We start from the raw sequence: 12257 nt of genomic DNA on the forward strand, positions 1-12257 counted from the left end.
GCAAAACGAATAGAGTCTTATTATACGGATGCTAATTTAGTTTTAAACTTTTTAATTTTGTCAATTTAGTCATAAATCTTTACGCGAAATACCAATGTTTAGAAGACAAAAACATTAAAATTTCGCGAGAATAATTAGAATTGAATTGGCAAAATTGAAAAGTTTATAACTAAATTAACATCGTGACAAAAGGTTTATAGTATGCCAATGGCCTCTTGAGGATGTCTTCTGCTTTTTCTTCTTCTTCTCTTCTTCACCAGGGCGCTGTCTAGCTCCTGCTCTACCGTTCTAGAGACTACGTGAACGTATTGGTGCAATGACAGATGGTCGCGCTACCACAATAAAATGGAAAACCAACGAAGGCTATTGCATCCAAGACAATGACCCCGACCACTAACTAGGCCCCCCAAAAAGATCACCAATCAAGGCTCTTTCACACCCACTGAAAATACAGAGATGAAACTTTCAATGGGACTTTGGAGCTTTGGGATTTTTTGTTAGTCGAGATTTGTTAGAAACAAGGAATTGGGGAGGCGAATAGAGGCACGGAGAAATTTAAACTCGAGACCTCTAATTATGATACCATGTGAGATTTTATGAAATCACTGTAGACTACTCAAAAAGTTTAAATTTTTTGGTTAGACTTTTTGACGAGATTAATCGCTTTGCCCTCACCACGATTAGCGGGTCCTGTTTTTGTCTCCATGGCACGATGTGTGTGTCCTTAGTTTCTTTTAGTATTAAACCATGGTAAATAATTACTAGTTAGCCTTGATGACCGAGGCAGTTTTACTCAAATAATATTAATATACGGCGAAAGAGATCTATGGGCTATGTTGAGTACGACAAAACTAAATTAAGAAATCGATATATTAAAGGCGCGAATGATAATCATAATATTTTCATGTTTTTTTATTTTTTTGTTTTCAAAAACAGGTTGGAACGAAAATCCATTTGGCAATGCCACTTCATTGTTTTATTTCAGGGGCAAATTTTTAGCCAAGAAATAGATACGGAACATAAATGAGAAGTAGATTTTTTTACTTTTAATGAAAACCTTTCTTATCGCTCGTCCTCGCCACTTGTCTCCTGCCACCGTCGAGAACAAAAATTTAAGAATAACCTATCAAACGAATTTCTATTCTAGGAACAGAAATTTAGTATCATTCTCAAACACTACATTCTGCTCAGAAACTCGTCCAGAGAATAGAAATAGATATTTCTAGCCTGAAATTGGACTGGGAAAGAGAATGATTTTCATTCATGCCCTAAGCAAAATGTTTCACTCCAAGGACATGATAGGAGTCTACCAATACCACACGACTTAACAATATCAATTCCCGTGAATCGGCATTTTTCGAGATCTTAATATCTTCATGTAGTGTGCAACACATGCTGGAAGGTACGGGGGAGCTAGCAGAAAAATATCTTCATGTAGTGTGCAACACATGCTGGAAGGTACGGGGGAGCTAGCAGAAAAATATGGCTCAGCCTCTCTTTTTTTTTTTATAATCCGGACTCCCGTACCAGCCGCACTACAAGGGTCCGACCGGCCAGGTACCAACCGGAGGAAAGCTAATCTGGCCCCACAAACTAGCCTCCATGTAAGTCAAGAGTATGATAAGGCTACGCGGCAGAGGGGACTTGAACTTGGGACCTGGGACCCCAAGTCCTACACCCTTACCAACGCAGCCAACCTCTTGGAGGCAATCACACCCTAATTTCACCCCACATATTACATCAATCTATCAAACTACAAAAGCCTGATTATGTCCTTGGAAACATTGGGGTCCATAGAGGAGGAGGAAAGACTCAAGCACACCATCTATCCTTCCAATTTAGCTTTTTACCTTATAGCTTTCCCTAGAAAAAGCTCCAACCTTTCAAGAGAGCCCACACAACTCTTGGCGTTTGTGCTCTCACCTTCTTTTCAAGAAAATGGAACCCGGAAGCGAGATGTACAACTTCATCAAGGTATGGCTCTCGGTGTTCGCCGCCCTGAGCTATTGCTACGTGATCGGCAAGATCGCCCCCAGAGGCGGGCCAAGACTCGTCGCCGTCCTCCCGGTCGTCGGCCTCTTCCTTGTCCTCCCTCTCGGCCTCTCCTCCATGCACCTCGGCGGCAGCTCGGCCTTCTTCATCGCCTGGCTCGCCAACTTCAAGCTCCTGCTCTTCGCCTTCGGCCGGGGTCCTCTGGCCTCCGACCCCTCCATCTCTCTCCCTCGGTTCATCGCCCTGGCTTGCTTGCCCATCAAGATCCAACCCGACCCGTCACCGGAAACAGCCTCGAGAAGCCAAGAAAACACCGACCCAATTCAGAATGGGCGGGACAAACGAGACCCACCTCCTCAAAAGCCCCGAAAGGGCCACAAATCGCCCATCAATTACGCCATCAAGATCCTGCTTTTAGCGACCGTGCTCCGCATCTATGACTACAGCGACCACCTCCCGCAGAAGTTCATCTGGGTCCTGTTTAGCATCCATATTTATATCTGCCTCGAGATTATATTGGCCGCCATGGCGGCCGTGGCTCGGACCGCGCTCGGCCTGGAGCTCGAGCCCCAGTTCAACGAGCCGTACCTGTCCACCTCGCTCCAGGACTTCTGGGGGCGGCGGTGGAACATCATGGTCACCAGAATCCTCCGTCCGGCCGTGTACGACCCAGTCCTTGCGTGGGCCTCGCGCGCCGTCGGAAGGAGGTACGCGGCGCTGCCGGCGGTGCTGGGGACGTTCACGGTGTCGGCACTCATGCACGAGCTCATCTTCTACTACCTGGGGCGCGTGCGGCCCACCTGGGAGATCACGTGGTTCTTCCTGTTCCACGGGGTGTGCCTGATGGCGGAGATCGCCGCGAAGAAGGAGCTCAAGCTGGGCCTGCAGCTGCCGAGGCCGGTGGCGTCGGCGCTGACGGTGGGGTTCGTGATGGTGACGGCGTTCTGGTGGTTCCTGCCGCCGCTGCTCCGGTGCAGGGCGGACGAGAGGGCGTTAGAGGAGTACGCGGCAGTGGGCGCGTTGGTGAGGGACGTCGGGAGAGGGTTGGGATTCAGCTTGAGAGGAGCTCTCAACGCAACATCACTGGCCAAACCCTAACGTGCGTCCGTGACCAGACAAAACAGACAGCATCTAATGGCCTCTCCGAATCCTCGTCTACCTTTCTGTACCATAAAAATTCACAGAAATTCAGAATTATTTTTTGTTTTATTCTGATGAGATATGATGTTCGCCTGTTGAGGTGGAATAGATCTTCGCGGAAGTTTAATAATGTCGATTGAAACCCACGCGTGGCATGGTAGAAATTTTGTTTTTCGAAAGATTGTTGTATTTATTGTTCCAACGGATACATGAAAAGCACATGAACTTACGAAACAAATCAAAACAAATCAAAACCCATGATACTACAAAACAAACCAAATTTAGAAAACATGAAGGATCAACGGAGTATTAGCAAAGTTAAGTACACGCTTGTTCTTGATATGTCAAGGGCCGATCGTTGAATCCCGTATTTTCGTCAATGATGAGTATACGTCGGAAATTCCTTTTCCAATCCTCTAACAGAGACAACCAAAATAATTTGAATAAACACAAATCTAACATGTGTAAGAGTAATTCTTCGCGATTCAGCAAGATGTCAAAGCTCCTGCAATTAGCACTAAAGCTGGAGGTTGAAATTCTGTACATGGACAGAGCATAGGGGTATCGAATCCCCAAAAACATATTGAGAGAGTTCAAACTCTCAGATTTAGAACTAGATCAGAAGAAGAGAGCTCTCATATTTAAATCAGAAGATAAAAAAAATACGAAAAAAACGATAAAACACTAATAAACAATAAGAGAGGGAGAGAAGGGTGAGACTAGCTCAAACACTCCCCCATGACCGAAGATTGAAGAAAACAATGAAGAGAGTAAAGAGAGAGGGAGAGAGATTTTTTGCTTTTCACTAGGAAAAGTCGCACGGTATAAGATTTGATAATGATGTTTTTCACTGAATTACAGACAAAATGGTAATTCAAAAGGGTATGCCTAACTTCCACAATTTCTCATAAGATTCCAAATATATTTTAAATAATTCTATCGATTCAAGTTAGTTTTTACAAGTTCGTTAGCTATTTCAAGGAGCAATTAGTCGGAAATTCATCATTTTCGTGCAAAAATTTAAAATTATATTGATAAATCAAAAAATTCATAAATGAAATGTCATCCTATCAATAAATTTAGAATTCTTCGGGTAATTTTTTTTTCTTTGTCCAGAAACTTCAAGTGAGGTGGCAGGTTCGATCAGTCAAATCAAGAAAGTGGGACACGAAAAGAGGTTGGCAAAAGGAAGTGAAATGAATATAGAGACATGAACCGAGGGATCCAATGTAGACTTAATCCTAGTTAAGACAAACTTGGTGGCTGTATGGGTTAGTTGATTAGGTACCTAGGAAAGATAGATTGTGTAGCAGATGGATGTCTAATCTTTCCTTTGTTGGTTTGAAGTGTGAAACGTCAGAATCAGTGGATGAAGAGTTATACTCGATGATGCAATAGTAATCCATTGGGATACTAGACATATACAATTTAATTTTAAATTTTTTAATTTGATAAATTTAATTTTAAATTTTTTCACAATTTGTCAATTTAATCATTCCGATCAATTTTCGCTATAAACCGATGAGTTGTTCTATATAACATAGCCGACAATGACATTAATAATTTTTGCAATTTTCTCAGCTACAATAGCTTTCTTCTAACTTCCAACTTTTTGATTTTTTGATCTTCTTTTTTGATTTTTTATTCTTTTCTTATTTTTAATGTTCTTCTTACCCAAAGGCCCAATAGGGGTTGTAGAGGCCTCGGCGAAGGTTGTGCCACATAAGACGGTAGGCGTTCACGTTGGCATCGGCTGGGCATGTCACACAGGACGTCCGGCATCCATATCAGCAATTTCCTATTAAAATTGATCGAAGGATTAAGTGAGCAAATCGTCAAAAGGTTCATGACTAAATCGGCCAAATTGAAAAATTTAGGATTGAATTGACCGTTGCACAATAAATTTAGAAAGTTTTGGACAATTTTCTTCGAAGCCAATTACCTTTTACATTAATATTGGAAAATGCTTTTAAGTTATGGTCCACCAGAGGATCGGTTCACGAGACGAGAGAAAATGCCACCAGGCAGCACTGAGCACTCCAGTGCATGAACATAAAGTAGAGTCTAACTTGGAGTGCCGCGAAATTTGGCCGTTCTTTCACATTTTCACATGTTTTTGTTTCTATTGTCAGCAAAAGGCAATTTTCGGGATGTCAAATATCACCCCTTTTTATTTTTTTGGATAATGACACGGACAAAAATTTATACTGAATATTTTTATATAGTTCAGAAATTATATTAGACAACATTAAATAAATTAAAAGTTCATGGACCATATTAAATATTAAATTAAAGCTCATGGACCATATCGAATAAATTAAAAGTTCGAAATCCACATTATATATTGAGCTAAAGTTCATGAACTATTTATATCATTTTCCCCTTTATTTTTTCCTATTGATATTAATATTTTCCGTCTATTTAAAATTTTCATTTATGAAATTAAAAATTTCCATTAGTCTACTCACCATAGGTTGACACTTTTTTTTAGATCGAACCTCCGGTGTAATTATCATGATGGTTACCCTTTAACCTGATATATAATAAGATACCTTGCGTTATATGCAATTGAGATATATATTTTTATTAATCTATAGCTTGCGAAAGAGATTAAAATTCACTTTAATGATGATATCGATCGGGATAAGTCTAATAAGTTGAAAAGTAGAACCCTAATCATGATCTCTACTCTTTATAGACTTGTTGGTCTCTGAACTTTCTCTCCATGTATAGCTACTTTGACAACGATTTGCATGAATAATTAGAATATGCGTCCAATTGTTTTATGTGTGTCGAAACCTTCCTAGTCACGTCTCATGTTGAGTTCACCCCCACACTCTCTCTATATTTACGACAATATACTTATTGGAATAATGGCATGGATAGTCCCTGAAGCTTTGATTTAATATGGAACGTGGTCCTTGAACTTTTAATTTGTTCAATGTGATCCATCAACTTTTTCCTAATGTATAATGTGATTTTTTAATTTGTTCAATATGGTCCATCAACTTTTCCCTAATGTGCAATGTGATCCTTAAACTTTTAATTTGTTCAATGTGGTCCATGAACTTTTTTCTAATGTGCAATGTGATCCCTAAACTTTTAATTTGTCAACGTGGTCAATTTAATTCTCAAACTATATGAAAATGTTCAACAATGTTCTTCCAATTATTCAAGTTCAATGACAACATTGAACATTTTCATATAGTCGATGGGTTAAATTGAACATATATCAAAAGTTCAGAAACCACGTTGAACAATTTAAAAATTCAAGAATTACATTACACATTAGGCTAAAATTCAGGGACCGTATTGAACAAATTAAAAGTTCAGGGATCAAATTGCACATTAGGCTAAAGTTCATGGACCATTAGAGTCATTTTCCCACACTTATATTATAGATAGATGTTATTGTATAACATAGATTCACGTACGATTCGTCGTCGAGACTTGGATTTTTTTCCCAATTTTGACCCCGCTTGAACATATTGAAAGAGGAAAGGTTCGATTTTGATTGTTGTCAATTGTCATGGCTCATTCGACCCAAAAAAAAGTTTGTGATGGCTCTCTCCATTTGACCTTTTCTTATGTCATTTCTATTTTTATTTTTATTTTCCATTTTGCTAACGTCAATTGCCATCCGAACAGCAGCCGTGCAAGACCTGGAAATTTTGGGCGTGGCGACCGCTAGGAAAAGAATTAGGGCCATATAAAATGTAGCAGGAGCCAGAGTTGACAACGTCGACTTGTAAGGGTAAGAGTTTTTTAAAAAAGGAACTCTTATAATATTCTTGTACTAACAACGACAAAATTAAGTTGATCGAGGGCCCATTAATTTTCGTTAGGTCGAATAATTGAATAGCTTAGGTAAAAACTGTCATTACTTCATTAATTTAAAAGTAAAAGTTCATACCGTTCCTTAGTAATGCTTATAGTTTTTTTTTATATATTTCATACATAGTAATTATATAATTTGTATATATATTTATTGTACTTATTATTAAAGTAGTGACGTGGGAATTTTAAGGAAAAAGATTTTTTTAGATCTATTTGCTTATTAATAATTCTCAGAATCGAAATATCATAATCTTTTTTCATATTTCAATATAGCATGATGTATGCTCAATTGGTGCATGATCTTCGGTCTTCTGAGTAACAAAAACTACATTTAACTAGGTTGGTTATTTTATTTTTTTAAGTGATATCAAAGCCGATGATTGATTGGTGCGTCTCCAAACAGAGATATGCATTTGATTGAGATATGTCTTAGTCAACAAAGATTTTTGGTAGACATTGCCATTACAGTTGGTCTATTGTGAAGAGACCATGGGTGGAGGCGGACGCTATGGTGTAACAATTAGGTCTTAATATAGTGATGCAAAAGGATACTGAATTAAGGGGAGCATGCATAGCACTAATGTTTGCGTATGGGGGTTATTGTTAAGGTAGATGTGTGTTAGTTGTACTACATGTAAGTATTTGTGGTGACGCGGAGCTATCATCATATATGCTAAGTGACTTATAATTATACTTGTCAAAATAGGACATAGACCTATTTCTTAACTTATATTTAACATAGACCTATTTCTTAATTTATATTTAATGGGTTGGATTGTTGTATGAGTTAAATAAATTCAGTAAATGGGTGTTTGGAATGGTAAGGCATAAAAAGGGGTTCACAGCTTACTTGGACCCAACTTAACTCTATGACTCTCTCTTTACTCTCTTTTGCCCTCACTTGATCTCGCGCTCGTTCATTCCGTGCTCTCATCTTAATTTGGGTATAAACTTTATTAGATTTGGTTAAATATAAAAGTGTTTTAGCAAAATGAGTTGGGTATGAGATGGGTCAAGTATGAATCATTAGATTTGTGTTGCATGGAAATGAGTCAAAAACAGATTGATTTGGATTGGACCATTTTTTATCCGATCTATCAATTTGAAAAATCTACTTACTACCCACCAGTTTAAATTTTTTACTGAATTCGTACAAATTCGGGCTAATATCTTGATAATTCCCCATAATTAAAGGTTCTGCAGGACGTCCCGACACCCGTTATAAACAATCTAGATTTGTCCACTTAGCTGATCACTAGAAAAATCATGTTTTATAGCCTAGTAGTTATACACATAATCTACCAACTGCTTTTCCATCAGTACTTGATACGGCGCACATCAACAGGTTGCATGTGCGGTTTGTATAGAAAGACTGGGATGCTTTCCAAACTTTCTCAAAAAGTTTCTCCAAAGTTGAACACGAAGCCGTCCACCTTTGACTGCTTCACTTTATTCCCAAAAAATTTTTTAGTAAAAAGACAGCAATTATTCCAACAAACGTCTTTAGTCGCCTCCACTTCTCCCAAATTAATTAAATAAAATAGACAGAGCATCAACCATACAACAAAGAGCTCCATCAAAACCAGGACAGATCTAGACGAAGACAATCTCACCGCAAAACATGGAGACCGAGCTCCAAAACCTCCTCTTCGTCTGGATCTCCGTCGTCACTGCCCAGATCTACTGCCGCTACATCTCCAACCTCGTCCATGTCGGACCCAAGAGGCTCTTCTTCTTCCTCCCCGTGATCCTCCTCTTCCTCCTCCTCCCTCTCCGTCTCACCACCATCTCGCTCGGCGGTCTCACCGCCTTCTTCGTCGCCTGGCTCTGCAACTTCAAGCTCCTCCTCCTCGCCTGCGGCAAAGGCCCCTTGGCACCGCCCCCGCCGCCGTCCCCGCCCCTCTCTCTCCCGCTTTTCGTCGCCGTCGCGTCGCTCCCGATCAAGATCGGCCCTTCCACGGGGAGCGCGGGCGCCAAGAACGGCGGCGGCGGCGGCAGCGACGGCCTCAAGTCGCCGGCAAATTACGTCGCGAAATGTCTATTGGTGGTCTCGCTCTTTCCGCTCTACCAGCGGAGTGACTACGTGCACGAGAAGGTCATGATGATGGCGTACTCCATCCACATGTATATCGGGCTTGAGGTGGCTCTGGCAGCCGTCGGCGCGGCGGCTGGCAGGCTCATCGGCGCGGCGGTCGAACCGCAGTTCGACGAGCCGTACCTCGCCACGTCGCTGCAGGACTTTTGGGGGCGGCGGTGGAACCTCATGGTGACGAGCATCCTGCGGCCGAGCGTGTACGACCCCGTCCGGTCGGCCTCGGGCCGGTTCGTCGGGAGGCAGTGGGCCTCACTGCCCGCCATGCTCGCCACGTTCGCGGTCTCCGCCCTCATGCACGAGCTGATCTTCTACTACATCGGGAGAAAGGAGCCCGCGTGGGTGGTCACGGGGTTCTTCCTCCTCCACGGGGTCGCCGTGGTGGCAGAGGTCGCGGCGAAGAAGGCGCTGCGTGGCACGAGATGGCGGCTGCCGACAGAGGTGTCGAGGCTGTTGACGGTGGGGTTCGTGGTCGTGACGGGGTTCTGGCTGTTTCTGCCGCCGCTCCTGCGGTGTGACGCGGTGGCGAAGGCGCGGAGGGAGACCATTGCGGTTATTGAGTGTGTGAAAGGGCTTTGGAGCATCTTGAGATTTATCTCATTTAATGTAGTAAGTGGTCATTGAATTGCTCAACACGTTCTGTAGATTAGTCGTCCTCGGGCTACAGACACAGTTACAGTTAAATCTTAAAGGGCGGATTTTGTAAAACTTCCTTCTTTTTGGATAATTGGAAAAATAATTCTTGCATCTTTTAAATCAGTCTTCAAATTCTCTCATGAACTTGAGTTTTGTGTGTATTAATCCTATTTGTCTGAAATCGAAAACTTTAGTCCTTTTTAATTGATTTACTAATGGAATCCACACCTAGGTCGTCATAAAGTTGAAAGCTCCTATTTAATTAGGAGACTTGGACCCTGAGACCTCTAGGCATAAGGTCATTGAAAATGCAAATATACCAACTCAGTGGTCTTGGCTACCGCAATACAAGTATAAAGTCATATAATTTGGCCACAAATACAATCCTATAATTTTCTCATATGTGAAGCCTTCTTATTTTATGTGTCAGTTGCACTTTCCAAGAAGGTACAAGAGACAAAATAGTTGTCATGACCTAAATTTTTCATGCAATTTGAACCTCAAAAGAATAAATTATTGAGCCTCAATTGATGTATACAATTTTTTTACTATACATAATCAAAACTGCACGTACCAAAAAAAAAAACACCACTACTTTTGCTGCACACTCTGATTAATTCCTTAAAAGATCTTTGGTAGCGCTAATGTAAATGCTCCCGAACTCATAACTCGACCAATCTGAAAAATATCTTGGAGTTAGCCTAAGCTCAGTAAATGAAACTTATTGATCGAAAGTAGGAGATCTACTCACCACTCTACTCAAGAGCAAGTATTCTACATGATTCAAGGGTCTATAACCCAATCCAATCTAACATATATTTTGTCTATTGTAAGCAAGTATCCTAACTCAGAATCACAAACATGTCAATGTATAATATATCCCACCAACATATTCATAAGAGTCATTACAAGCACTTACCAACCATTTCCAATTTCCCTAACGCTTACTAACAATAGTAATAAGGAGATCAACCTAATCTACATAACAAATATTCACCTACACTTTCAAAAACATATTATTTAAATTCCTTAAAGATGTAAAACTTGTGTTATAAATGACTATAATCATGTGTATAATGGATAAAGTTAGATGTTTAAATACTCAAATGTACACAGATGAATGTACAAATCTCATGATACACAAATATCACATAGTAGCTTCCCGATATATGTAGGCGAATATCTATTCCCCACTCATCACTGGCCAAGACTCATCTTGGCTAACAAGGTACCATCACCACCAACACATGGGGATGGAATCATAATATCTCGACTAATGAGGTATCGTCATCGTGAACTCATGGGGATTGAAATCATAAGCACATTTGCCATGCCACTCAGCCCATCCATCATTGATGTCCTCTACTCTAGCAAGGATAGTACACCCCTTTATAATCTCATGATGATAGCTATTCCATAATATCACATCACAAGCTACATAGCCCATATCATTTCATGTATGATACATAGGATTTTATATCTTCTCAACCTTATAGAGACCCATCTTACAAAGTAGAACATCTGTCTATTTCTGGGAAAATTATCAAAAAAGTCGTAAACCTATTACACTTTTATCAATTCAGTCATAATCCTTTAATTTTGCCAATTGAGTCAATCCGGCCAAAATTGGCCGGAACTCGCTAATGTGAACGCCGGCTGGCGTTGACATGAACAATTTTTAATAATATTTTAATATTTTTGGATTTATTATTATTTTTTTCTTTAATCTTCCTCCTTTTGTCGGTGACTGGCCACTAGCCACAGGCAATGGTTGGCCACCCACCATGGCCACGCAGGCTGGCCTTGCCTGGGCGAGGGTTGCCATCACCCGCCATAGGTGAGGCTTGGCCAGGAGAGGGCGAGCCCTACCGAGTGGAGCCCTCACTGGTGCTCAGCCTCGCCCAGCCCAGATCTGAGTAGCAACGATTTGCAGAGCCGACCCGGTATTGGTCTTTCTATTTCACTGTGTTGTGCATGTGTCGAGAGAGGAGAATTGATGGAGAAATTGAGAGGGCTAGGGCATCTATTTGTGACGGTGTTCCTATATGGAGTGGCTAGCTTCATGGTGGTACTGGCCATCACCAATGTCACCATGTCCGCCCTCGCCGATGCTCGGCCTCCCCCATGCCACACCTAGTGATGCCGCTCTAGCCTGGCCAAGGGGAACGCTCACTGGGGCTCGCCCTCGCCAGGCTGAGCCTCGCCCAGGTAGGACCAGCTCGCTCAGCCATGGCTGGTGGCAGTCATCGCTTGAGGCTGGTCACCAACAAAAGGAATAAGAAGAAAGGAAACAGAAGAAGAAAAACATAATAAAAAAACAAAAAAATATTATTAAATATTGTTCACGTCAACATCAGTCATCCTACATGGACGCCGGCCACATAGGACGGCTGGCATCCACGTCAGCAAATTCCGCCAAAATTGGCCAAATGGACTTAATTGACAAAAGGTTTATGACTGAATTGGTAAAAGTGCAATAGGTTTAAGACTTTTTCAATAATTTTCGTGTCTATTCCCAAAGTCTTATACACATACTCATGCCAGGGAGTTCACTCTCTGG

At 41.3% G+C, this 12257-nt stretch overlaps 2 protein-coding genes across 2 annotated transcripts; both read left to right on the forward strand.

Moving 5' to 3' along the window:
- The first annotated feature begins 1746 nt into the window (after positions 1-1746).
- On the forward strand, positions 1747-3201 carry LOC115689284 (acyl-CoA--sterol O-acyltransferase 1-like). The gene has a single exon (XM_030615283.2). The coding sequence runs from the start codon at positions 1939-1941 to the stop codon at positions 3088-3090; it is 1152 nt and encodes a 383-aa protein (XP_030471143.2). The 5' UTR covers positions 1747-1938; the 3' UTR covers positions 3091-3201.
- A 5324-nt stretch (positions 3202-8525) lies between these two features.
- Positions 8526-9817, forward strand: LOC115689291 (acyl-CoA--sterol O-acyltransferase 1-like). The gene has a single exon (XM_030615294.2). The coding sequence runs from the start codon at positions 8591-8593 to the stop codon at positions 9683-9685; it is 1095 nt and encodes a 364-aa protein (XP_030471154.2). The 5' UTR covers positions 8526-8590; the 3' UTR covers positions 9686-9817.
- Positions 9818-12257: the final 2440 nt, after the last annotated feature.

This window comes from Syzygium oleosum, unplaced genomic scaffold, assembly GCF_021117445.2.
Source record: "Syzygium oleosum isolate NSW1041296 unplaced genomic scaffold, Sole_v2.1 Sole_v2.11, whole genome shotgun sequence".
In the NCBI taxonomy this organism is placed as follows: Eukaryota; Viridiplantae; Streptophyta; class Magnoliopsida; order Myrtales; family Myrtaceae; genus Syzygium; species Syzygium oleosum.

Coding starts and splice junctions, on each gene's coding strand:
- LOC115689284 (XM_030615283.2), top strand. CDS start 1,939: ATGGAACCCGGAAGCGAGATGTACAACTTCATCAAGGTATGGCTCTCG.
- LOC115689291 (XM_030615294.2), top strand. CDS start 8,591: ATGGAGACCGAGCTCCAAAACCTCCTCTTCGTCTGGATCTCCGTCGTC.